This window comes from Dreissena polymorpha, chromosome 1 (assembly GCF_020536995.1).
Source record: "Dreissena polymorpha isolate Duluth1 chromosome 1, UMN_Dpol_1.0, whole genome shotgun sequence".
Taxonomy (NCBI): domain Eukaryota; kingdom Metazoa; phylum Mollusca; class Bivalvia; order Myida; family Dreissenidae; genus Dreissena; species Dreissena polymorpha.
Window position 1 is genome coordinate 62,226,898 of NC_068355.1, and position 27,871 is coordinate 62,254,768.

Consider the following 27,871-nt stretch of genomic DNA (forward strand, 5'->3'; position numbering starts at 1 on the left):
CACACAAACTCCATTTATGATTACACAGACGAGGATTAGTTTAAACTAGAATTAACTTTTTAAAAGACATTCGACGTATATCCAGACATTGAAATCAAGTTAGAAAAAATGCGTTCTTAAATTAAATTTAAAACAACGGGTTAATTGTTGTTGTCTTTTTGTAAGTCGCATATGCACCGCAGGAAATGTGTGTTATTAAGTGCGCGTGTATTCAAATCACACGTAAATGTTCGAAAATATAAATTATACTACGGGAGATAACTTCATATGTGACCTCACATGGCTTAATATAAGTTTATTTTCTACCATCGAAATATATGGTATTTTAATATTAAATCAACACGTAGTTTTCTTTCAACACATTCAAATTATACTTTCGGAGCCGTGTGTCTTATGGTGTTTTGCCCAGCGTAGCGAAAGCCCAGTCTGCGAAAGTGCGCAGTCTGATCAGGAGCTGCGCTGTCCGCTATAAATTACGCTATGTTTCTAGTCTCATTAGGTATACCGGTATCCTCATGATCCTGACCAGACTGCGTTATGCGTAGACTAGGCTATAGCTACGGTGATCGCATATGGCATAAGACTCATTTTCGCATGACGCCGGATATCTTTTTAAAGATGCTTCGTTTTTTATTGTTAACCGATTCCCTTACTAATACATCGATACTATTGAGTTGGGCATACAGTTATTAAATGTGAATGTACTGGTCAATGTGTTGCGAAATGTATGATAGTCCTGCGATAACATATGCAAGCTATTGCAAGTTACGTGCGTGTGGCAACCTAGTGTGCAATAAAAATGACTTCATCATTTTTGAGTTTTTGTATTTTCGCCTCTAAAATTTTTTAATTGAAGTTCTGTATACTTTTTTTATGTAAAGCGGATAGACGAAAAGTTCAGAAAAAAAGGTTCCAACAAAATAAGAGTTTTATACAATTCCAGAACCCTTTATTAGTAGTACGGGACACTTGTACATGTATTTAAATCATGAACCCTGTTGGAAAATACCCATTTGTGTGCGCAGGTTTATACGCAATACATGTGCTGTGTAATATTTTATGTTGAAAGTAGACTGCAGTCACAAGTCATCACGCTGCTTAAATCTGCCTCTCTTACGGAGGATTCCGGAGATAGTCGATGTATCACGATTGACAAGTCATACTCCGAGATCTGTTTGCAACTTTTTCGTATGTTAAGATGCGGTTTTATTATTTATCATATTGCTGCATTGATATCTGCCTGACATAACACTATCGGATATATTTTATATCAGTTCAACAGGATGTTCTTATATCAGTCGATGATAGGTGGTACGTCATATTACTCGGTATCAACTGTAAAGTCATCATTTTAGTAAAATAGAATCAGATTCAACAAAACAAACAATTTTATACCAAGATGGAAAATATATTAGACACAAAAACCAACACAAACAGCAAAAAACAAGTTTTACAAATATTTTTAAAAGCGCGAGTGCTCATGGCGTCATCATTAACACGTCAAACGTCAAAAATCATATTCATTCCCGCTAAAAATGCAGTGTCGTATTTCTTTTTAATCGGGGATGTATAGGTATGATAAAAAGAAAAAAAAGATTACTGCCTATTTTTCGTAATATATTAGACTCGGTACAAATAAAATAACGGCTCGACAAGCCTTGTCGTTATATATTTCTAAGCCTCGCCTGATATATTACAAAAAGATCAGGCAGTAACCTGTTATTCTCTATCTAAATCAGTCGGCGAAATAATATTAATCAATTCGTTATTATTATCTGTATCAGTCTGCGAAATAATATTTAGAGCATAGACCCACACGGCACAAGGCCATAAGCCAGAACAGGCTTTCATAGGCACAATATTTATGATTAAAAATAAAGGAAACACTTTGCCTTTAGTTACGTTGCCGAAAAACAATGGCAACAAATGAAAACCAATGTCCTCTGACATCTTGATATCGTTATCATCTGAATCATTGTTCTTAAAATGAACTAAAAATAAATAAAAAATATTACGTAAGTATGGTACTCTCGGGAAATTCATTGTATAAAAACCTAGAACGTAAATATTGTATGCAAGTGTTCACAACCATAGAGTATTTAAATAAAGTAAGTTCTAGTATCACGACGGAAAATTTTAAACATAAGAAAGTCAACCACCGTGAAATAAATCATACATAAATAAAACCGACCCTTTACCTGTTGTCCAACATGACGTTGCTATTGACAACATTCCTCATTGGTAGCTGAAGCATCATTTTTCTTAGTACTTTCATAAGCAGCGTTGCGAGTGAAACTGTATAACGTTATATCTGTGTGCGTTTTCTAAAAAAATAATTGAGTACGTTTATTCTAGCATAATTTATTATTTTATACACGAATTAAACACCGCATCAGCATTAACGCTCTTTGAAGCATGACTATGGATTGATTCGGTAACAAGACAATTATGTTTTAAAATCATAGTCTGGTTTTAAAAGTTGCATCATAAATTATATATTATATCATAACAAGACTATTGCCATGCAATATAATAAAATTATGTCCCCTACCGGTTCCACCATTGGAGCAACGACGAGTTTCCATTTAATATATATTTAGGGACTTCCACGGTCATCGTGCAACACTGGACCTCTATGTCTATGTCGATGGCAAATGGCGGCATAATAACGGAGAGCCAAAAGTACACGCTTTTACTGCAAGCGTGTCTTCACAGCATACAATCACGTCAGAAGTCGATAAAACAGGAATGGCACAGGTATAGTTCATTTATATATTATTGTTGCCTAGCCTTTATTTAAAACTAAAATGACACTTTTCAATTACGGTGATTGATTTTTAAAATAAAGTATACATGTTATTCAAACAACCGAAATAACATGGCTAAAACTAATTAGAAATATAGTACTGTCATTGGAAAATAATCATCATTCGAACTAGATAAAAATGATACATGTAAAGTCGAAACCAGATGGCTTGAACTCGCTTGGCTCGAATTTCCGGTTGGCTCGAACTCTCCTCGAAGCTCTTATTTTTATTGCTATATATTTATATTAAGTTATTTCGAATGGCTCGAATTCGCGAGGGTCGAATGATCGGATGGCTGAAACTGTTTTCACAGTCTCGGTCACAATTTCCAAACGTTCGTGTGTTTGTTTGGGTAGACCTGACGTTGGGTCGCACAAAGCTGTTAATCGATTGAACATTCTGCATGGGCCATTTTGAAAATTATAGGAATGCATAATTGCGTTTTGCAACGACGCCAACTGAGTATTTAGTGGGAATATTTTCTATCTCTTATATAAAGACTCAGCGGAAACAACAGTTTTAAAACTCAAATCTCGAAATTGATAGATTTTCTGTTTGCCCCTTTAGATTTGTCACATTATATTAAGCACAGGTGGTTAGCGTGTGGCTATGATATTAATTAGTGAAATTATCATTTTGATTGATAATAATCATATTATAACGAAAAACCAACTTTTATTGAAAAAATATTTCAATATCAAATATATATATATCAGGGTATCCAACTCAAAATCATCCGAAAACGGGGTGCAACGCTTTGAACAGCCATAACTTCACCAATTGTGTAGCGATTTTTACGATATCGGTCTTATTCAACGCAGAAATGAATTTCCTCTCTGGACATGTAATTGTCTTGCAATATTTTTACAAATGCTGGGTCAACTTTTAAGAAATAACACGATACACAACTCGAAAGACCTATTTAACATCGACCAGACAGGTTAAATTAATGAAATATTCACGGAGTAAAGGGCATTTTTCCTGCAAAGTTCACGGACCGCGATACCATAATTCAATAAAACGTCTGAAAAAACATTCTTACCGTGCTTGCCGTTGCATTATGCATCAAAACTAACTGTCCAGCGCCGTTTGAAACATTTGTTTACATGCATTTCAACTAACCGACAGACATTTTAAACACACGAGTGATTTCATTGGTCCAATGCGAAGGTGTATCTTTACAATTGAAGATCTCATTCATTAAATTCTGTCTGATCGGTGTCAAGTAGGCTACGCGAGTTGTGTATCGTGTTATGTTTTTTAATTAGACCCAGCATTTGTAGAAATATAACAAGATAAATACATTTCTAGAAAGCAAATTGATTTCTGCGTTGAATAAGACCAATATCGTGAAAATCGCTGCACAATTGATGAAGTTATGGCTGTTCAAAGCGATGCACCCCGTTTTCGGGTGATTTTGAGTTGGATACCTTGTATATTTGTTTGTATAGGTCCCTGTTATAGTTAAGCCAGAATATCACGAGAGAAGATATTTGGCGTATGCAATAATCATGGTGCAAACATGGCTATAGTATTTTTAAACAATAAAATTATATGTACTATTTCTGATCAAAGTGGAATATTGAACACGCTCGCCATTATTAACGAAAATATTAATTTGTATTAAATGTATGTGAACGACAAACCACTAAAACAGGTTTATTCGAAGAACGCGAGTAATAATTCACCCAAACTCGAACAACACCCGAAATTGATGTGGGTGTATTGTAGCAAAGTGTTGCGCAAATAAAAAACATCCGCGATTTTTTTATACCTATTAACAACAAAAAATCAATATATTCGCCGCACATCTTTTTAAATTAATTTTAAGTTGGTCTCTTGCTGTAATATAAATCCAGAGTAATTAATAACTATGTGCCGAGAGTAACAATCGAACTCGGGTCGCCGAGGCGAGAACATGTGTACCAACCACCGCGCTTCCAAGACAGCCATGATCCGCTCGCTTAGACAGGTCTCACATGTGTCACTGTACACTGCCATTTAACACATTTATGCCTAGTGGACTATCCCATCCTTCCAAATTGGATCAATTTATTTCCAAAATTAGGGTTGTCTAGTATATTTATTTCTATATTAAGAATATTTCTTACAGAAATTCCTTTAAGCAAACAACGCAGACACTGATGAGACGCCGCATCATGCGGCGTCTCATCTGGGTCTTCGCTGTTTGCCAAGGCCTTTTTTTCTAGACGCTAGGCATAAATGGGTTAAGTAGCATACAACCATTCCTCCGCTTATAACAACAAATATTTTGCTAGACATAACTATTCACAAACACTTTTTATAACGGAAAATAATATGGCAACAAAATTCAATTCCAATTAAAAGAACAATACCAAAGTCTGTCTTGTTGTGTGTAATTGTATGTTAACATAAATAAACTAGTACGAAGTCAAACTGAAGAATATAACATGTTCGTATGGTCTTCATTGCAAGTTACTTGTTTCATTCTATGAACACACATCGTGCGTTTTAAAATCTTAGAAAGTAACAAATATTTGCTTTCTGTATTTTCCACAAGTTGCATTGACGGTCTAATTATATTTAAGAGTTTGCATCCGACCCGTTTTCCAAACCGTCGTCAAATCTGTGAAAAGGACTCTATTATTGACGCTGCTTTTTAACTTCAAGTCGCACGCATGGTCTATATGGGGATGGTATGGAACGAGTTCTTAATACTGAGCGCCGAGCCGCTTGTGTTTAGCTAAGCTGTGCATTAGTTATTTCTATTGAACTGCATTGGTTCAGAGTTCTGAAGTGTTCCTTCGCTAGGCTGTTTAGACCGAGCGACCGGTCGGACCGACTTTGTCGGGTTGTAACTGTGCACTTGAAGGGAGGTGGCGAATAGCCCAATCCGATACATTCCAGGACTTACTGGCACATCGGTCGATGTTTTCAGGCAGCCAAACACTTCATCCATGACCCGCGTTACTTGTTGCTGGAAAAAAATCAATGTTAATGAAATTAAAGATGAGAATCGAATTTGTAACTGACGTCATTTCATTTAATAAAAACAACACGTTTTATGATGGCGAACTAAATTTCGATCTCGCCCATGACTGCAATCGTCCAATGTAAAAACGTGTAGAAGTGTGAATTATAAGGAGCACACAAACTGTCTTGCTTAATTAACTAAATTGTATAGCGACGTGGTAGAATGTCTGCCTTTGAGCTGGTTCGATCGAGTTTGCAACCAGGAATTTTTCTTTATAGGTTCAATGCAAATATGCTATGCAAACACAACTATTTACCATGACATATCGCGTTGAGGCTAGCGCTTTCGTTGATATCATTGGCGCTGGTCGTTTCTTCAATACTGGAGTACGCTTCGGCAGAGGTGCCGCGTAATTGACGCTCGTGGTTGTCGCGCTCTCAAACACTTTTGCGGGTGGCTTAACACTCTGTTTTGGGTACCAGCGGTGCTCGTAATGCGATGACGTTACCAGCCCGGAACAATTTGGGCTCCCGCATGCGCTCAATAGCACGGCGTCGTTGGGAAGAGGATGCTTGTCAGCAGACTCGAGTAGTCGCTTGTAGGTATACTCCTCCCTGAAGAAAACGCACATCGAAACCGAACTAAGATTATTTGTTGCAAAGGATCAGTAATTATTGAACAAGTATGCAAACGAGCGGCTAATGCCGTAGCCATTTTCAAGTTTCTGACATCATATCTCGAGTAATAGTCGTGTAAACACACGTTTAAACGCTCCGACTGGGGATCAAATTGTAAATATTTACGAGTTCAGTAATCACGTGATATATTCATCACGTGACAAAGTACTGGTAGTCACGAAAATCGTATGTTATTCTTGCACTATGTGTCATGAGAACGCATCTCTATACCGGTAACCGTTATCAAAACAAATTTTAAGATAAAATATTTTAAAATAAAGACAATGAAAATAACCATTTCAGGTTTGCAGTCTTTTAACATTTGTGATTAATTATTGGATGCACATTTATCTAATCTACGTCCAGCACTTTTAAGCAGGAATATGTAATTGTAACTTTCTTTTCGCATGCTTGATGCAAACATATAATAATTAACCATGTATTATTAAGAAAACCAGAAAAAGAACACCAAACATTAATTGTGACATAAAATAGCATGAACAATAATAACCTATATTGGTCCATATAACTGCAGGAACGCCTAAAATGTCTGAAGCGCTGAACGGCCGTTTTAGTAGTGCACGCCATGGGGGTTGTGACCCCTGGGTCACGCTTGTTAGGTTCCGCTGATCCCTGACTGCTGGTTTTGCTTCGATCGAGGCGTTTCTTTGACGACCCAAGCCGATCCTTGGACGGGATCCGCCGTAGCGAGTATGAGAAGTTCTTCACGTTGGGCGATGCTGCGCCAAAGTTAGCAAAGCGACTGGTTCGTCCGAACAACCCATCGAAACCGGCATGATCCACGCGGTGGTGCGTGTATGCGCTTGCTGAGTGCGCTCTCTCGCAGACGTCCCAAGCACACAGTTCGTCCTGAAAATAGTATGAGTCGTGTTCTGAGAAACCTGGGCATAATGCATGTGCGTAAAGTGTCGTCCCAGATTAGCATGTGCAGTCCGCACAGGCTAATCAGGGATGACACTTTCCGCCTTAATTGGCTTTTTTTTATAAGAAGAGACTTTATTTAAACTAAAAATGACATAAACGCGAATATGTTGTCCCTGAATAGCCTATGCGGACTGAACAGGCTAATCTGGGACAACACTTTACGCACATGCATTAAGCCTAGTTTTCTCAGAACGCGTCTCAGTATGTTTAACAAACAGTATAATTGCCTAAAACCATGACGGTCAAACTGCCCATATGAGCTAAGTATTATACATGTCTATTTCGGCAATTTCATCAGACACGTATACATAACTACCTGTGTATATATTCATGCAAAAGTCATTGTATGATTGCATGCATTCCAACGTAAAATTGATTATTAAATTAAAGGATATTCAAGTATACATTGATTCAAAGATTACGTTGGTACACTACGGAATCCGGATAGTGCCATCTTCAATCTCGCACTTCTTTCATCAAGGGCGAAACTAGACACACAAAGCGATACACAATATTTTCCGCGACAGTCGCTGTGACGCACGATATTTGTCTTGACAGTCGCGGCGACGCACGATATTTTTCTTGACAGTCGCTGCGACGCACGATATTTTTAACACGATATATCGCCCTTGTGTAGGTAGCCCAAAAGGCGATATATCGTGTTGTTTTATAAATCTTGCGTCGACGCGACTGTCAAGAAAAGTATCGTGCGTCGACGCGACTGTCAAGAAAAATATCGTGCGTCGCCGCGACTGTAAAAAAAATATCGTGCGTCGCCGCGACTGTCAAGAAAAATATCGAGTATCGCATCGTGTGTCTAGCGTCGCGTTCAAAGGGCGACACTAGACACACGAATCAATACACGATATTTTGCGCGATATTATTACAGCGATATTTGCACAGTACAAATATCGTGCGTCGCCGCGACTGTCAAGAAAAATATCGAATGTCGCTTCGTGTGTCTTGTGTCGCGGTCTGAAATTAGACCGCGATACAAGAGATTCGGATAATATGCGCGATATTTGTTAAATAAAATATCGTGCGTCGTCGCGGCGACGCACGATATTTTTCGCGACAGTCGCGGCGACGCACGATAGTTTTCGCGACAGTCGCGGCGACGCACGATATATTTAACACGATATATCGCCTTTTGGGCTACCTATTCAAGGCGATATATCGTGTTAAATACATCGTGCGTCGCCGCGACTGCGAATAAAAATATAGAGCGACGCCGCCACTGTCAAGAAAAATATCGTGCGTCGCCGCGACTGTCAAGAAAAAGTATCGCTTCGTGTGTCTAGTGTCGCCCTTGATGAAAGAAGTTGGAAATTATAGATGACACTATCCGGATTCCGTAGTACACCATAGGCATGTGCATGTTTGTCTTTGTGTCGTTTCCACATTTCAGTAACTCGTAACCACGACTTTTAAAGGCGTTATTCGTTAGTTATTCGTGTTAAAAACAAAGCCATCTCGCGGGCGTTATAAAGCTACTCGTGGGAACGACATACATGTATATTAATTTTGGGGACTTCAAAGCTGGCTCGTAAGGACGACGTAGTATTTCTATGGAATTCGATATTTAACTCATGGAAACGACATAATTAACCAATCAGAATACACGGAGTTTGAAAATCATTTAAAAGCCCAAACCCGTCCAATTTATATCACAAGTTTATTAAATCGTTCCCAGGCGTTAGTAATATATTTCGCACAAGTAACCAAATCGTTTCCGAAAGTTAGATACGCCGCCGCTACGACTTACAAAGACGTTTCACAAGTTACTTAACCATTCCCACGACACAAAAAGTCGTGGGAAAGCTATAATTGACCAGTACTTCGTGGATATGGAATCCGCCTACTGACCGGGTGCTCACGGATTCGAACCCCGTGGTGGCAGCGTTTTTTAGGACTCCTTCAAATACACAAAGAACTGGTTCTATTCAGAAAACGGACTCGAAGGCGGTTAAATAAGCCTTTAACTTTTGATTCCGGCTTAAATTAGTCATTTAACGACATAAACATATGTATTCTTTAAAAATGTGGAAACGTCTTGCAAATGATAGTACAAGTAAAATAAACCATATGTGTGCTTGACTATATCAAATGAAAAATTATAAAAATTTACATACATCTTAAAATCAATTCCAATAATAAGATTCGAAAGTAATACGCATAAGGCCGTTACGTACATTCTGGCTCGCGCTCCGTTGAAGTACTAACGCCGACGCACTAGTGTAAATGCACGAGTTACTCTTGTCCACATGGACAAGCGGCGAACGTGACAGAACTTTAAATGTCTCCGCGTCCACTGCTTTTGCGGCAATATCTCTGTCCCTGAAAATAAGTAAAATTGCTAAAATATTTGTTCTTCAGACATGAACAAGACATTGAGTACTCTTGTCTTTTTGTGTGAATCGTATCAAAATATTAACCAGAAACTAGACATGTTTGTGCCGTATTTTCATGTTGTTGATTTATAAAATGGATGTATTTGTGACTCTCAAAAGTTAGATTACAAAATGACGAATCTTAATCATTATTTTAATACCCACTGATGTTTAACAATCGTTTCAAACGTCAGTGTTTCAAACGTTGCGAAGACTAGGACCATTGTTCGGGTTTATGATTTCAAAGATTGTCGGTATGAAGTACACTGTGAGGGTTCCGGTTTCTTAGAACACGCGTGACTGGACAAATACTAGGCGTATACGACAATTAAGGCTAGACTTTTTATTTAAATAACACCAACTGTCATTTCAAAGTGTTGTGGTCGTTTTGTAACTTTTAAACTCACTATGAAATGCTGCATAAGGATGACCTTACAGACGTAATGATCAATCAGTTTTGTTTGAATGGCAATGCTCGCCAGTCCATTCATGTTGCCTACTGAACACTGAACATTGCTTCATTGCAACTGCATATTGCTAAATGTTAACTCCACGTTAATGTTGACATATTACAATTGCATGTTTCCATAGCGGGCCCGACAGATGATTTGGTAGTGAGCTCGACTATAATTCCGAGGTCGTGGATTTGTTCAATGACCCGCAAACACAACTTGTGTGGGGCATATACATGCAATCCTTTCTACGGCAGTTCTCTCCCTGCATATAATCACTCGATGACCATACTAGTAACTTAACTATCTATTTAGAAACATGTTAATTGACTATTGTGGACTTATAATTTCACGTTACAACTTCACACAAGGAAAAACGCTAATATTTCAACAAGACGAAAGCATTATGCGTGATTAAAGCATGATGCACAACATATTATTAACAAAATGTAACTGTTTTGAAGGGGTGTATAAGTGTTGATATTGTCAGCAGTATGTTTTGTATATAACCTTAATTTTATAACAAATGCCCCTAGTACTTTGAATTGTCCCAACATACATGAAAAACAAATATATAAAACATGCTTAGATATTTTGTTATGACCATATATATTTGATTGTGATTTTTTTCAGAGAATTAGATTTTTCGTTAATATTTGATTATTTTTCATTCGAACTAATGTTTTACCAATAATTGTGATAGCCACAAGCTATACACATGTGGTTATGACTAAATACCGGTATTTACTGGTTTTTAGATGTGCTCATTGACATGCCTTTTTAGCTGAGAGACGGTGGGTGCTTTATAATAATACTTCAAGACGTTGAAAACTAGAGGGTAGAATTGCAATATTAATGAGACCTTTACAGAGGTTAAATGTTGAGAGCTTAATACGTTTTACCTATATTAGTTTCATTTGGATCAAACTGAAGCATGAATTTAACACGTATACTAGAATTGCTTACGAGCTTAACGTGTCGTTTTCGTCCTCTGTCTGAAGTAACGATTTGTAAGCCGCAGTCTCGAAGATTTTCTTGTAAGCGCATGTTATGTAATTTGGGCTGATCTGAAATATAATGTCTCGGAAGCTGTCTACATTCTTTACATCCGATGCGTCACGCCACGTTGAAAATGCCGACTTCCCGCGAAGACGTGGTGAATACTTGTTGGGGACGCCAGTTGAAGCATTGCTTGAGAAATCATCGCGATTGCCTAAATCATGAGTTAATTGTCGTTGCTAATACGAAAGTAAGGAAAAGCCTCGTGATGTCAGATGTAAATAAATGCTGCATAATTATCAATTAAAATCAAATGTCTCAAAACTTAATTATGCTCTTATTTTGTAAGCCTTATTTTTTATCTGGTAAAACCCCGCCCTCCACCTTTGAACTTAGAGGTCGTCGTGAACGAATTCGATCTATATGCCTGATCGACCCGCATATAGTATAAATGTGAATAACGCCAAAAATATACTTTGATTCATTTGAAAACAAGACATGTGTTTGTCAGAAACCCAATTCCCTCTACTGCGCCGCTTTGAAGCCACATATTTGACCTTGAAAGATGACCTTGACCTTTCACCACTCAAAATGTGCAGCTCCATGAGATACACATACATGCAACATATCAAGTTGCTATCTTCAATATCGCAAAAGTTATGACCAAGGTTAAAGTTTTGGGAAATAATGACAGAATGAAAGACACATACAATGACAGACAGGCCAAAAACAATATACCCCGATCATTCGATCCGGAGGCATAACAAGATTATGGGAGGAAGTACAGCTAGTTTATAACTCAATCTTCAATAATTATAGAGTTGAGTTTGGAAAATGAAACGTTCAGCGGCCATACAGTATAAACTTCAAGGTCAACTCGCATCTTTCAGTTTATACTTTATATATTTAAACTTGTTTCGTGAAAACTTAGACAACACCGAATGTGATCATATAGCTGGTCTTACAAAAGAGTTCGCATTTCATGACTAGGCTAAACTCGCGATGACTGTCTACTAAAAATGACGTAAAATGGTCTTACACATTTTTCTTGGAACTGTTGAACAAAGACAAATACTAAGAATACTACATAATAAATTAGAAATATTTTTTAAATAAATGTGTGACATCACACATGGCCTGACCCACCTCTCCATGTCACAAACTGTCACACTTGCTTACACCCCCTCAGGCCCGTAGCCAGAGTTTTGAAAAGGGGAGTGTGAATTTTCCCATCAACGATTGTTATTGAGCAACGAAGTGGCGAAGCGGTAGGTTGGGGAGAGGGTGTCCCCCTCCTGCAAACCGGGGGGGGGGGGGGGGTTAGAGGTCCTCCCTTAGACAATTTGAAAATAAAAAGTAAAATCCTGTCTTTTGATTTCCGTCATTTTCGGAAGCTGGCATAACATTCCGTTAATAATAATATAAAATGTTCACTCTCTCATGTCGATATCATATTAAATTCAGCATTATTGTAAAGCTGAAATACGAAGACTCACTGGATTCCGGGAAAAGATAAATAATCTTTTTTGCGTCGAATAAAGTTGGGTGCATCTTATAGTTCAAATATTTATTGTACTCGTCAAAAAACACTGGGTGCTAACGCACCCAACGCACCCCCCCCCCCCCCTGGCTACGGGTATGCCCCTCCCCCCCACCTGAAGCGTTAATACTTTATGGACCGCCCCAATGTTCTGTAGGATAAAGGAAATGAAACTAGAAAATGAATATCTACGTAAAAATAAATACGTAATGATGACGTCATAACATCACAAGTTTCTTAGAAATGAAAACACGCAAAAGAGACAGAAGAACTGTCCGGCTTGCAAACGGACCAACAACTACCTGCAGAGCAGAGACTGCGTTCATTTTCCATCGTGAGTAGCGTTTCTATGTTTTTAGACTTGTTTGTATAGCGCGCGGATGTTAAATGACGTCATTTTCATACTATTCCATTCGATCAACTGCACTCTACAGACTACAAATTAATGGCAAGGTTACACGCTTTTAGAGTTAAAGCACAGGCACTCGGAATAGCTGCTACCCTCCCTCCCTCTGCTTCCACATCCCTTAGCGTCTACCCCCTCTACAAACTGCTACCATTACCCCAGCTGCCATCCCTCCCCCAACTGCTTCCCTCTCCCATAGAGCTCTGCTACCCACTCCCCCAGTGCCGGCCCAGCTGCTACCCACTCCCCCCCCCCCCCCCCAAAAAAAAAAAAACCGCTCATGCCGAGTGCCTGTTCTTCTTTCCATTATTTGCAGGGCTCCTCTGCTTTGGTGCATCGACGCAATTTGACTATTTAATGGGTCTTGTGCCTTTATAGAACCAGTGTTTTGTGTCTTTGGGGAGACATAAAGAACGCTCCCACAGTGGGGATCGAACCCGCGACCTCCCATTAGCTGTTGGGAAGACCCTGGGAAAGGTGGACTATTGATATTCTTTTTTGCAACGCAGTTTTGTTCTCAAGTTAATCTGTAGACATGCAGAACGCATTAGCTATATGCATACGTTATGCAATGGTATGCAATATCATTATTTATTGGAATCTTGATAACATTGGTGTATTTTAACATTAAAAAATTCTACCATTCCTAAATCAAGCAAATTAAAAGGATTGTTTTTCAAAACAACTGTTTGTTTGCTACTATGGATAGTAGGCCTACCCGAGACCTAGCATTGGTCTTAACGTGCAAATAGTGTTCTGTACAACAAAAACTGATTAACAAAACTGGATCTTCTCTAATCTGCATCAATACTAAACAGAAATGAAAATGTTATAACTGGTAACGTTTTAAATTATTTTTTACAAATTAGTTATCATTTTCCAAACGAATGTCAGAATACAACAATGAAGGCTTCATAAAGACCCTTTAACCACAAACTACTGGTCCTATCGTCTCAAAGCCCTTACTAATGTAACGGGACGTTAAAGAAAAAATATGGACTTATTTTCCCGTATGTTCAAGATCCGTCACAGTTAATGAACATTTAACGTTTAAGTCCACCTGATCATATATGTTACAACGTTTAAATTCCTTTTAACAAATGTTTCAAAGTATGGCCTATTTCCTAGTGTCAAGTTTGACATAATTAAAACATTGTGGACAGTTCTGTATGTGGCGCAGAACAGATGCCATAAGGTGTTGGTAAACTACAAAAAAAGTTACATTGCTTTGAATTTTTGTTTTCTTTCCACACAGCTAATACAGCTAAACCGAAAGTTGCGTGTGTATTCAATTCTTGACCCCTTGACCTCATGAATAATTCATGAAGCGTTAGAAGGAGGCTTCAGTGAGTTGGATTGTAAGACGTGAAAATGTCGGACAGGGAGAGTGGAGACGAACAGCAGCCCCAGGGTTTGTTTGTCTTCTAATTGTCTTTTTATTCTACATTTAATGATACGTCTGTGTTTGAATGCTTACATATTCCTATGCTACTGACATTGCATCTTCCCCGCACTCGTCTCGTGTCAATTGCGTGAATTAGGTGGTTAATTGGGCAAATTATTTTTCCTTAAAATTAATTTAAGTCTCGTGTCATTTGACAAAAAAATGGAAGAATGTGTTTGTGAAACGCGAATAATACACCTGAGTAGCTTTCATTGTGACAGCATTACAATTAAGCTTGTTGCAGGGAAGCACAGTCGAAAACAACATGGCAGTCATTTTGTTGACCCAGTTAATTGAACAGTCTAGTTGGAATAGATCAATTGGTTATTTCGATTTTGGATAAATGACTATTAAAAGTATCAAACTCATTTACAAATTGATCTCTTTCTCAAGTGTGCAAGCTATCTTTATGATAATCAGTACCACCTGTTAAATGTCTTCAAGGAAAATGGAATGCTAATTACAACAAAATGATTGGAGTTCTTTCCCTTTGACACTTTAACTCGTGCAAGTTCAAAGCTCAGCATTTAAGTTTGTTACACAATTATAACTTTTGGAAAAGCTTAACTTGCATTAATATATATGTTGAACATCTTATAACATATCTGTAAAGCAAAAAATTTAGTTGAAAAGTAAGCCATAGTTTGTGCATTTATTATGCACAAATACATTATGTATTACTTTTTATCTCCTATACACTTCTTCCTTAATTTCCTAGCACTGACACGCACCTGCTTGTAATGCTAATTGTTGGCGACTAGCAGTATATAAAGATAGATTATAGCCTTGAGATTTTAATCTTGTTCAAAAGGAAATATGATTGTTGCCCAATAAATAAATGAACATGGAAATTTAATTATTTATATCTGTTGGTGTCACTGTGAGGCGGAGGCTCATGGCAAACAAATACAATTTATGTGTATATCTATTTGTTTGTAGACATTTACAAATATAGTATCACCAATTATCTTTTCACTTGTGGGAAAGTACCAGTAATGACCCATTTGGAATATAAGCGAACGCCCCCCCCCTGAAAATGTGAAAATTAATGTTGCGGACTGTTTGAATGGGGTATTTAAAAAAAATGTTACTGAATTTCACAAATCCATTAAAATATTTTTCACTGTCTTCTTTGGGAAAATATTTAGTTTCAGTGCCCATTTTAGACTGACACTCTTCATCAGAGACATGTAATTGAACGTCTGTCACAAAATTATTTAAAGCTATATATCGGAAACTATATAAGATAGGAACAAAAAACTTCATAGTTGTCAGGGCCCTCAATCTATCAAATTCACGGCCGAAATTCGGCCACATTCCCCCCCCCCTGAAAAGTATACTTTTTTCCCCTTTTGGGGGCAAATATTCCCCCTATTTTTTTTTTTTTTTTTAAATAAATAGATGTGTCTCTATTATTATATGTAAATTCTGTTTTAATTTAATCTTGTCAAACATACTTAATTATGAAAAAAGCAATGAATATAGTGCAAACATGAACAAATGTAATAATTAGAGAGTAAGTAAAAATCCCCCAAAAAGGGAAACGCCGCGAAAATTCCCCCTGCTATGGGTAGCGACTGAGGGCCCTGGTTGTATATTTATTGAATAGGTAAAGGCCATGCACAAGAGCAATAACGCAACAGTTTTTTTAGCTTACCTGATTGCTCAGGTGAGCTTTTGTGACCGGTCTTTGTCCGTCGTACATCCGTCCGTTAACATTTGCTCGTAAACACTCTAGAGGCCACATTTATTTCCGATCTTCATGAAACTTGGTCAGAAGCTTCGTCCCAATAAAATCTCGGTCAAGTTCGAAACTGGGTCTTGCCATGTCAAAAACAAGGTCACTTGGTAAAAAAAAAAGAAAAAACTTGTAAACACTGTAGTAGTCGCATTTCATGCCCAATCTTCATGGAACTTTGTCAAAATGTTTGTCTTAATGATATGTTGGTTGAGTTCAAAAGTGGTTCCGGTCATTTGAAAAACATGGCCGCCAGTGGGCGGGCCAGTTTTCCTTATTTGGCTATATATATATATTGTATATAGTGAAAACATGTCAACACTCTAGAAGTCACATTTTTGGCCCAATTTTCATGAAATTTGGTCTGAACATTTTTTTCCTTGATACTAGAATTGAGTTGGAAAATGGTTCCGGTCAGTTGAATAACATGGCTGCCACGGGGGGCAGTTTTCTTATATTTATATAGTAAAAAAAAGCTTTTGAACACTAGAAGTCACATTTTTTGCCCAATCATCATGAAACTTGGTGAAAAGATTGGTTTTATATAAATCTCAGATGAGTTTGCAAATGGTCCAGATGGGTCAATAAACATGGCTGCCAGGGGGGTGGGGCAGTTTTCCTTTTGTGACTATATAGAGAGAAACCTTGTGATTGAACAGTATAGAAGTCACATATTTTGCCTAATCATCGTGAAACTTAGTCGATACATTGGTTTTATTGATTTCTTGGACAAGTTGGAAAATGGCTCAGATCGGTGAAACACACTTTTTAACTGACCTGATTGCTCAGGTGAGGTTTTAGGATTGGTCTTTGTCTGCTGTCCGTCCGTCCACATTTGGTTTGTAAACACTCTAGCATTCACATTTCTCAAGCATTCTTTATCAAATTTGCTGAAATATCTCAGTCACGTTTGATGATAGGTCACCATTTCAAATCTTACAAAAACAAAAACACTCCCTACGCCAGAGTTTTGGTTCAATAATGATGAAACTTGACCAGCAGTGTTCATTCTAGAAATCGAAAAGTAGGGGGGAATTTCCCCCCTCACTTTGAAAAATAGGGGGGATTTTTAACAAATGGGGGGGAATTGATTAAGTGCCATTTATATGTTTTCATTTTCGCTTTAATGTTTATTTGTTTTAACTTCTACATTACTTAAAACAGTCAAGTCAGTGAAATACCATTGTAACTGCTGTTAAATAAAACTGCACTTTCCATAGTATATTGCTGACTTAAATAAAAACAAAGGATTATGAAAATAATTGTTCACATGATATTTCTGTATCATTTAAAACAAAAACAAAAAAATACTGGTTGTCTATCATGATATGATATGAATGATGATATGATATTAAAACCTAAGTCATGTAAGTGTCTTAATTAATGTATAGAATTAAGTTTTTACATTCCAGTATCAAAGGACAATTTTCTTCCTTAATCATTCACGAGTCGCATCCCTTTATTTTTTAAACAAAATTTCTTATTTTTTAATTAACCCAAGTATCATTTTAAACGAAAATTCTTTAAAGTTTATTAACCCGTGAATCGAAGAGTTAATTCCCTTTGATTTCCGGTGTTTTTCTCAATAAATACGCGAAGCAGAATTTAACAGTTTAAAAAACCCGTAACGGATATCGAGTGCGCGAATTTTCTCGCACACATGCTGCAGATGTGGGCGATCTTTGAAAAAATAGAGCGAATCGCGCAATCGCGCGGTCTAGAATGAACACTGGACCAGGATGTTTGTTTGGTCAATATCTAGATCAAGTTTGACATTAGGTAAAGATTGAATGAACCGACTCCTCTCAGGTGAGCGAACTAGGGCTATCTTGGCCCTCTTGTTTAACAAGAGTTATTGCCCTTTGTTTTTTGCATGATGTACAGGGGGTTTTCAGCACTGTCTGCAACTCCGGACAACGGAGGCACTCCCAAAGTAAACGGACCCGATCCCAAACCGAAATTAAAAAAAAATAATCCCAATTTCCAAAAAAAAAAACAAAAATTTTTTTTTTTTTTTTTTTTTTTTTTTTAAGAATGAAGTATCTTATAACTTGTGTGACTAACCAGTGTTTTTTTTGGTAAAAAATATTTGCTATAAGGTTTTGACTGTTCAGTTCTTATCACAGAGTGTAACTGTAACTGAAAAACAATACTGCAGTACTTGAATTAACGTTGAACATGCCCAATATTGCATCTGTTTACATAAAGAAGACAAAATAAACAAATGAAAACAAATTTATTTGTTAAACCACTGAATTATTTAAGCATGATTAATTCACAGTTTTTTCCCAAATGAGCCGTTTCATCAAGCAAAAATTCCCAAAATGACCAATTTTGTCGATAAAAAATTCCCAATTTGGTCAGACTCCTTTTCCCAAAATAGGCAGAAAAACCCCTGATGTAACTTTTCAGGGCCATATCTCAGATACAATGCAAGACTTGAACATGAAACTTCATGTGTGTATTGATATTAATGAGGAAAAGTGGCATATTTAAGAACCATAACCATTCACTTTCTAAAATAAGAGATACGTGTATTGACATTTGTTGTTTTTGTGCGATCGATTTTGTCAGGACTTTATCTCAGTAACGAAACAACGTTTCAATATGAAACTTAATTGTTGTAGAAATCACTGGGAAGAAATGCCATGCACAAGAATCATAACCCTACACTTTCTTAACTCAGAAATGAATAAAAACAATTGTCTTACATGTTATTATTTTTAGCGAGGCTGTTTTCGGAGAAAACCCCAGCTATTGTCATAGCCAGCTCTTCGTCCACCGTAGGCGTCGTGCTAAAACCTTAACATTGGCCATAAATTTTTTAATATTGAAGATAGCACCTTGATATTTGGCATTCATGTGTATCTCATGGAGCTGCACATTTTTAGTGGTAAAATTTCAAGGTGAACATCATCCTTCAAGGTCTAGGGTGCAAAAAACAAAGTCAAGGGAAGTAATAAGCTTTAAATGGACATAGTTATCTGACCTGCCCACATATATATTTTTGTTAAATAAATCAAAGCGGAGCAGTAGGCAGCATTGTGTTTCTGACAAACTCATTGTGGTATAAGGTCAAGGTCAAGGTCATCCTTTACGGTCTACGGTAAAAAATACAGATTTAAGGGAAGTAATAAGCTTTAAAAAGGGAGAAACTTATTCAAAATTGAACATAGCCACTCTTGATATTTGGCATGCATGTGTATCTCATGGAGCTGCACATTTTGAGTGGTGAATCTACAGTCACGGTAGTGGCTTTTAATTATTTCCTACTAAAAATAGAGATTTGTTACAGACAATTATTTTCAAGGGAAGTAATTTATATAATTATAAATCTCATATTACCGGGTATATATTTCCAAACCAAGAATTGAAGTTCTTTTCACAGTTACTGTACAGATTTATTATTTTGATTATTTATAACCCAAATGATTGATTTTTGAATTAATTTTTTTTAAATGAAATAATTATAATTTCTTTGATGTTCATTACATACCTGTGGACTGATGTCCATAGATACATGATCAACTCTGGCTATGATCTCTTTTAAACCACAGGCCTTGGTTGTCAGTGATGTCTGACATGGTCATAATTGACTGTAAGACCCTCCCCAACCCCCCACAAACACATCTCTTGTTGATTCACTAGGTCAAAGGTCAAGGTCACTGTGATCTCAAAAAAAAATAAAAAATCTGACAAGCTTTCGCAGCCGAGCGTGGCACCTGTTATGCGGTGCTCTTGTTATGATTATACCATATATCATGGGATTCGATCCTATTCCAAAAACAAAAGTAATTTGTCGAGGATATCAATTAAACAAATTTGCTTGTTATTATTATGCCCCCCCCCCCACACACACACTTTTAAAGAAGAGGGGGTATATTGTTTTGCTGGATGTCGGTCTTTTATTAATAGGTCGGTCTGTTGGAAGACCAGTTCCTTTTCGATCAATAACTCGTCAAAGAAAAGTGGGATTGGCTTGATACTTCACATATGCATCGGCCTTGTACAGATGACCTCTATTCAAATTGGGGTCACTAGCTCAAAGGTCAAGGTCGCTGTCACAATAAGTATGAAAATCGTTTCTGATCAATAACTCGTCAACTGATTCACCGATTGGCTTTATACTTCACATGTGCATTGACCTTGGACAGTATATGACCCCTATTGAAATTGGAGTAACTAGGTCAAAGGTCACTGTCACAATAAGTGTGAAAATTGTTCCCGATCAATAACTCATCAATGAAATGACCGATTGGTTTGATACTTCCCATGTGCATTGGTCTTGAACAGTAGATTGAAATTATTGAACTATTGAAATTGGGTCACTATGTCAAAGGTCAAGGTAAGTGTCACAATAAGTGTAAAAATCATTTTTGATCAATAACTTGTCAACAAATTTATCATTTGCTTGATACTTCACATGTGCATTGGCCTTGGACAGTAGATGAACCCTATCGAAATTGAGGTTACTAGTTCAAAGCCCTGTTTTTGTTAGCATATGTCTCTGACCACGGAACTCTTGTTTAACCTGAATTAATAGCGCAGGGGGCTTGTTACACACAACTAAGCACTTTATTTGTTCCCTAGCTGATAACGAAATTTTGGAATCAAATAAATGCAAATTCATTTTTAGTCACAATTTTTACGATATCAATCGGGATATATTCCCGATTAGGAAAGTATCACTTACTGGTATTTCATAAAGAACAAAAATATCGCTGAGTCTGACGGTCAGGTTGGAATAAATGTCAACCACAATAGACTTGGTTCCTCTACACAGTCTATGCAAATGCATGCGTAGTCAGGAAATTTCTTGTGAAATAAAAACAGTGTTATTTAATGACTTACAAGAATCTTGCATTTGAGCAATAAATGATTATGATAAGACGTTCCAACTATTGCTTATGCAATGCTTCAGCATACAAACTTGACAGATTTTATAATTCACGCAGAAAAGTAAATGGATATTGTATTAAAATGGAGATAATAAATAGGGTACTAAATATATGACATACTTAATTATGCCCCCCTTCGAAGAAGAGGGGGTATTTTGTTTTGCTCATGTCGGTCGGTCCGTCCGTCAGTCGTCCACCGAATGGTTTCCGGCTGATAACTCAAGAACGCTTCCGCCTAGGATCAAGAAACTTCATAGGTACATTGATCATGACTCGCAGATGACCCCTATTGATTTTTAGATCACCAGTACAAAGGTCAAGGTCACAGTGACTAGAACCAGTAAAATGGTTTCCGGATGATAACTCAAGAACGCTTATGCCTAGGATCATGAAACTTCATAGGTACATTGATCATGACTCGCAGATGACCCCTGTTGATTTTCAGGTCACTAGGTCAAAGGTCAAGGTCACGGCCACCCGACACAGTGAAATGGTTTCCAGATGATAACTCAAGAAAGCTTACGCCTAGGATCATGAAACTTCATAGGTCCATTGATCATGACTCGCAGATAACCCCTATTGATTTTCAGGTCACTAGGTCAAAGGTCAAGGTCACGGTGACCTGACACAGTAAAATGGTTTCCGGATGATAACTCAAGAACGCTTATGCCTAGGATTATGAAACTTCATAGGTACATTGATCATGACTGGCAGATGACCCTTGTTGATTTTCAGGTCACAAGGTCAAAGGTCAAGGTCACAGTGACAAAAAACGTATTCACACAATGGCTGCCACTACAACTGACAGCCCATATGGGGCGCATGCATGTTTTACAAACTGCCCTTGTTTTATCATATGCATTTATATTTGTAGCAGAGCTTTTTTTTCTTGATTCTGTTAAAGGGCCTACTTTCCATTTTGTGGAAAAAATTATCGACAAAACTGAGAAAGGGGCAAATATTTCAAAGTAACCTTGAAATGTAGGGAAAATTAGATTATTTTAAAGAAATTCTGTTCTGGGAATGGGCCTTTCTCTTGGGAAAAGAGAAGAGGCCTTTATAAGGCCCTTGCCGAAGAAAGCAAACGAGCCCTGCAATAGCTAATTTTTAAGTTTTTTGTTTTGGAGTAGCAACTTGTGATATTTTGAGGAAACCATGAAGAAAAATGTATACGTTTAGAGAAAAAATGTATACTACAAATAATTTGCAAACTGTAAATAATAATTTGGATTTTTGCAGTTAGTTTTACTGAATGCACATGTTGTTCTCTAACTTCAGAATGAGTATATTAAGAAGTGCCTGGACTTAATAAATAAATAATACATTTAATACATGGAATTTTTTTTCCTTCTGTAGCAAGGGCCTTTTACATCTAATTCTTTTACATGCCCCATCCCTCAAGAAAAAGTTAGAAAACAGCCCCCTTGCCCTAAGAGAATTTCTTTTAAAATATGGCATGCGATTGTCTCCAAATTTAACATTTACTCTGGGATTTTTAACCAGGTTTTCCGAAGGAAAAAAATGGTTATTAGATTGGTGATGTCGGCTGGCGGGCGGGCTGGCGGATGGAACAAGCTTGTCCGGGTCATAACTTTGTCGTTCATTGTCAGATTTTGAATGAAATCATTTGGCACATTTGTTCACCATCATTCGACGGTGTGTCGCGAGAAAGAATTACGTCAATATCTCCAAGGTCAAGGTCACAATTTGAGTTTGAAGGTCAAAAATGGCCATAAATGAGCTTGTCCATGCCATAACTTTGTCGTTCATCGTCAGATTTTAAAATCATTTGGCACATTTGTTAACTATCATTAGACAGTGTGTCGCGCGAAAGAATTACGTCGATATCTCCAAGGTCAAGGTCAATATTGAGTTTGAAGGTCAAAAATGGCCATAAATGAGCTTGTCCGGGCCATAACTTTGTCGTTCATTGTCAGATTTTAAAATCATTTGGCAAATTTGTTCACCATCATTAGACTCTGTGTCGCGCCAGAGAATTTAGTCGATATTTCCAAGGTCAATGTCACAATTTGAGTTTGAAGATCAAAAATGGCCATAAATGAGCTTGTCCGGGCCTTTACTTTGTCGTTCATTGTCAGATTTTTAAATCATTTGGCACATTCGTTCACCATCATTAGATGGTGTGTCACGCGAAAGAATTACGTCTATATCTCCAACGTCACGGTCACAATTTGAGTTTGAAGGTCAAAAATGGCCATAAATGAGCTTGTCTGGGCCCTGACTTTGTCGTTCATTGTCAGATTTTAAAATCATTTGGCACATTTGTTCACCATCATTAGACGGTGTGTCGCGCGAAAGAATCACATCGATATCTCCAAGGTCAATGTCACACTTTGAGTTTGAAGGTGGCCATAAATGAGCTTGTCTGGGTCATTAATTACTATGTCATTCATTGTGACATTTTAAAATCATTTGGCACATTTGTTCACCAGTATTGGAGTGTGTGTTGCGCGAAAGAATTACGTCAATATCTCTAAGGTCAAGGTCGCCACAACTAAAAATAGATTGATTTTGAAACAACTGTGTAACTATGAACAATCAGTAACAATGCACATTTTGATTTTGAGTTGTCTCTCTTTATCAGACTTATTTTTTCTAATTGAAATCAAGGTCAATTTTACACAAGGGGGTTATCGATACACATTTTGAATTGTCTCCCTTTATCAGACTTTTTTTTTCAACTGAAAACCTGGTTTTGTGACAATTTTGTCCCTTGTTTTCCCTTTTGTCAGTTGTCAAAGATTGTGTTCCCCAAAAATGGAATGCCATTTGACAAAAAGTCCTGATGTATATTTTATGATCATTCATTTAAAAAGCAGTAGGCTGCTGGATAAAAGGTTTGATTTATATACATGTATAAAGGACAGAATTGTTATTATTTAATGATTGTCATGTTGTCTTGCTAGGGTGGTGGAATATTGAACAGTTGATAATTCATTCTGTTAATTTTATTCTTTGAAATAGGCAAAGAAGAGAAACAATCAAGACAAGAAGAGGAAAATGGTAGGTCATGGTTTTAACTGTTGATCTGCTGATACATTAAAATGGTGGTTAAGTCACAGGTCAAGTCTATATTCATGCTGGTAATGTGGAGACTTTGATAACAAATGCCACTTGGATTACAGACAACAAAAGCCACAAGCCAGCAGTAAGTTTTTCTCTTTTTTTTCGCATCTATGCTCTGTACATAGAGTTTTCAGACACGAAACAATGTTTGGCCGATTAATTGTATTGCACTCTGTATGACAAAGAAAGAAATTCGGGGATGAAGCATGGATTATATGTAAAATACGAAAAAAAAAACATGGATGATCAGCATGAGCTTGATGATCAGTACATATTTCAACCAAATAAAAATACTTAGAAATTAATCATGAACCTGTTAACCATTCAAATTAAAAGACCAATATGTCCATAAATGTCACAAGATGGAAAATTTGTAGTTTACTGATGCATTTGAGAAAGTTCAAATGTTTAAACAGTTGGATGCCACATTTTCTTTAGAATATCATCTCAATGACAATTACGCTTCTGTTACGGCTTACCCAACCCTTTTTACAGATACAACACACTATTTTTAGAGAACCAGAAATGCAAAATTCACAGTTAAATACTGTTATAGTAATAGGCAATAACAATATCTGAACTGACGTCAATTAAAAATGACTCACTGAAAATTAGCTTAATTTTTATGTCACCCGTACTGGGGGACATCATGTTTGATTTTGCCCCGTCTGTTTGTTGGTTTGTTTGTTTGTTGGTTTGCGTCAAACTTTAACTTTTGCCATAACTTTTGCAATATTGAAGATAGCAACTTGATATTTGGCATGCATGTCTAAACAAACCTACAAACAGACAGGGCAAACACAATATTATGTCCCCCATTATAGACTGAGGGACATAAAAATTAGAGTGCATTGCTTTGTTATTTTCTGTTATCAAATTGTCATCCTTTTAATAGCGAAGTATCTGCATAACCAGCATAATATTGGTTGTGAAAAAATAAATGTTTAGTGTTTATTTCTGTTAAGTTATGTTTTCAATATTTATTTTGTTGATATCTTCAATGTCTTTAATGTTTTGGGTTGTTTGTATGCCCATGCTCTTAAAGAAGGCAGTAGCAATGTTAATGCATAGGTTGGTGAATGTGTGGGTCTTTCTATCACAAATTGTGTGTCCACTCTCAAATAATTACCTGCCTGTAAGCATTCAAAATTGGGCTATTATATCTCTTGAACAGTATGTCGCAAACCAACTCCCTTACTCCTTGGTGAAAGGTCAGGGTTTTAACTGAGGGTAAAAGTTAATATTTTCTGTATCAACTCAGTAACTTTTGCATGCCTGGGAGGGTTTTCATATAACTTCTCAATTTTATCACGAACGTCCAAGGCTCGTCAGTGAAAGGTCAGGGTCATTACTCAAGGCAAAAGGTCATAATTTGTTTGTAATATTACCAGTCCTTAGTTCCCATGTTTACATTTATCAATTTAGAGAATTTTATGACACAGTTACAAAAAGGCCCCTCTGACAAGCATCTGTTTACATCCTGGGGCAATCATTTATTTTGTGATATAAAATCATTTTAACCAAAAAGTCAACGTAAGGGTGTCATAAATTTAAAGCGATCACTTTGTATATTCGTCAGTTTCTCCAGAGTTGCCTGCTCTTTTAAAATGATTTACATGCATAATGAAATTGTAAATAAAATGGAACAACTTTTTTTAGCTCTGCTGCTTTCGGAGAAATCCCCAGGTATTGTCATAAGCCAGCTTGTTGTGCGGCGTCCGCGGTGTTAAAACCTTAACATTGGCTCTAAAATCTAAGTGCTTCCACCTACAACTTTGAAATTTCATATGAAGCTGCACATTGATGAATTCTACACGCCACACCCATTTTTGGGTCACTAGCTCAAAGGTCATAGCCAATGTGACCTCTAATATATAACTTCTGACAAGCTTTCATTTCTCCAAAACTGCACCTGCAGCCAAGGGTTGGCACCCGCTATGCCGTGCTCTTGTTTTATACATGAGATTGCATTCCTTCAAGGTTATACTTTTAGCAAGGGTCAACAGTCAAGTTCATCAGTCTTCGTTCTATCACCAACTAAACTGTGCATTGAAGGATTTACGAGGTACTTGGCTCAATGTGACCTATATGATGAATCATGTCACTCGAAAGAACCAAATGACTTACATCAAGGTCAAACTAACTTTTTTGATAGTGCTTGTCTGTTACCAACTTTGCAACATTTTAGAATTACTTGAAACTTAAGTAATCCTATATTACACAGTCAACGGTCTGAAATTACGAAGGATTATAACCCTTAAGGTTAAGGTAGCTCTTTTAGGCTTGTCTGCTCTCTCAAGACATTCAGTGAAGTATATAACTTTTACATATATGTTTTATATGAGGTGTGTGTTGTTTGTCATAAGTAAATGACTTCTGTTAAGGTCACAGTCTTACTTGAATTCTAAAGTAAAAATAAGATCTTTATCGCTCCTTGTCTGTGTCAAAGAAGTAAATGGGGAAATTAATCACGGTTGTTGATAATTCTATTTCATATATTTATAAATGGAATAAATATAATTTCTAAAATTTATATTGGTGTCTCACAGTTACTTAGTTTTTCTCTTAAAATCATGGTTATAAACTTCTCATTGGATTAAATATTTCATTAGACTTGCTTGTGCAGTTTTAATTTGTTGCATACATCAATCATTGATGTACATACCAGTTCAGCAGAGCCATGTTTAAAACAAAAACTAAATATTGCATGGCAAAAGTTGTAATGCTTCGCTGCTTTTAATCAGTTTTAAGTTCCAGGTTTTATGATTGATCAGCTGCGATCATGTTTATGTGTACATCTATTGATGATGAAAATATGTAAATGTAAAATAATTTCAACTTAAAATTTTATTTTTATGCCTCCCTTCGAAGAAGATGGGGTATATTGTTTTGCTCATGTCGGTCCGTCGGTCCGTCCACCAGATGGTTTCTGGATGATGACTGAAAAACGCTTAGGCCTAGGATCATGAAACTTTATAGGTACATTGATCATGACTGGTAGATGACCTCTATTGATTTTCAGGTCATTAGGTCAAAGGTCAAGGTCACAGTGACTCGAAATAGTAAAATGGTTTCCGGATGATAACTCAAGAATGCTTAGGCCTAGGATCATGAAAACTTGATAGGTACATTGATCATGACTGGCAGATGACCTCTATTGATTTTCAGGTCACTAGGTCAAAGGTCAAGGTCACAGTGACTCGAAACAGTAAAATGGTTTCCAAAAGATAACTCACGAATGCTTACGCCTAGGATCATGAAACTTCATAGAAACATTGATCTTGACTGGCAGATGACCCTATTGATTTTCAGGTCATTAGGTCAAAGGTCAAGGTCACAGTGACTTGAAACAGTTAAATGGTTTCCGGATAATAACTTAAGAATGCTTACGCCTAGGATCATGAAACTTCATAGGGACATTGATAATGACTGGCAGATGACCCCTATTGATTTTCAGGTCACTAGGTCAAAGGTCAAGGTCACAGTGACTCAAAATAGTAAAATGGTTTCCTGATGATAAATCAAGAATGCT

The 27,871-nt window shown here is 37.0% G+C and overlaps 3 protein-coding genes across 5 annotated transcripts in view; 2 read left to right on the top strand and 1 right to left on the bottom strand.

Annotated features, from left to right (window-relative positions):
• The window catches only part of LOC127831777 (uncharacterized), a 216,552-nt gene that overhangs the window by 165,931 nt on the left and 22,750 nt on the right, over positions 1 to 27,871 (top strand). The window lies entirely within an intron of this gene.
• Positions 5,094 to 13,141, bottom strand: LOC127831767 (uncharacterized). The gene is made up of 6 exons (XM_052356813.1): positions 13,069 to 13,141; positions 11,194 to 11,294; positions 9,578 to 9,722; positions 6,952 to 7,310; positions 6,080 to 6,377; positions 5,094 to 5,766 (listed from the first exon to the last, which is right to left on the bottom strand). Exons 1-6 carry the CDS (start codon positions 13,090 to 13,092, stop codon positions 5,545 to 5,547), a joined length of 1,149 nt encoding a protein of 382 aa, XP_052212773.1. The 5' UTR covers positions 13,093 to 13,141; the 3' UTR covers positions 5,094 to 5,544.
• The window catches only part of LOC127831843 (transcriptional activator protein Pur-beta-like), a 41,327-nt gene continuing 26,428 nt past the window's right edge, over positions 12,973 to 27,871 (top strand). For 2 of the 3 annotated variants that reach the window (XM_052356933.1, XM_052356925.1), the window contains exons 1-3: positions 12,995 to 13,100; positions 24,238 to 24,276; positions 25,999 to 26,025. In XM_052356933.1, the coding sequence (XP_052212893.1) occupies positions 13,010 to 13,100; positions 24,238 to 24,276; positions 25,999 to 26,025 (157 nt within the window). In that variant the 5' untranslated portion in view covers positions 12,995 to 13,009. Of the gene's footprint in view, positions 13,101 to 14,427; positions 14,584 to 24,237; positions 24,277 to 25,998; positions 26,026 to 27,871 lie in introns of all 3 variants that reach the window. The other variant, XM_052356938.1, reaches the window with a different exon arrangement.

Excerpts from the sequence above, each read along its gene's own strand:
- LOC127831767 (XM_052356813.1), bottom strand. The coding sequence starts at position 13,092 with ATGAACGCAGTCTCTGCTCTGCAG. Across the intron at positions 11,295-13,068 it reads ACGCAGTCTCTGCTCTGCAG|ATCAGCCCAAATTACATAAC; the intron begins GTAGTTGTTGGT and ends ATTATATTTCAG. Across the intron at positions 7,311-9,577 it reads AACGGAGCGCGAGCCAGAAT|GACGAACTGTGTGCTTGGGA; the intron begins GTACGTAACGGC and ends TACTATTTTCAG.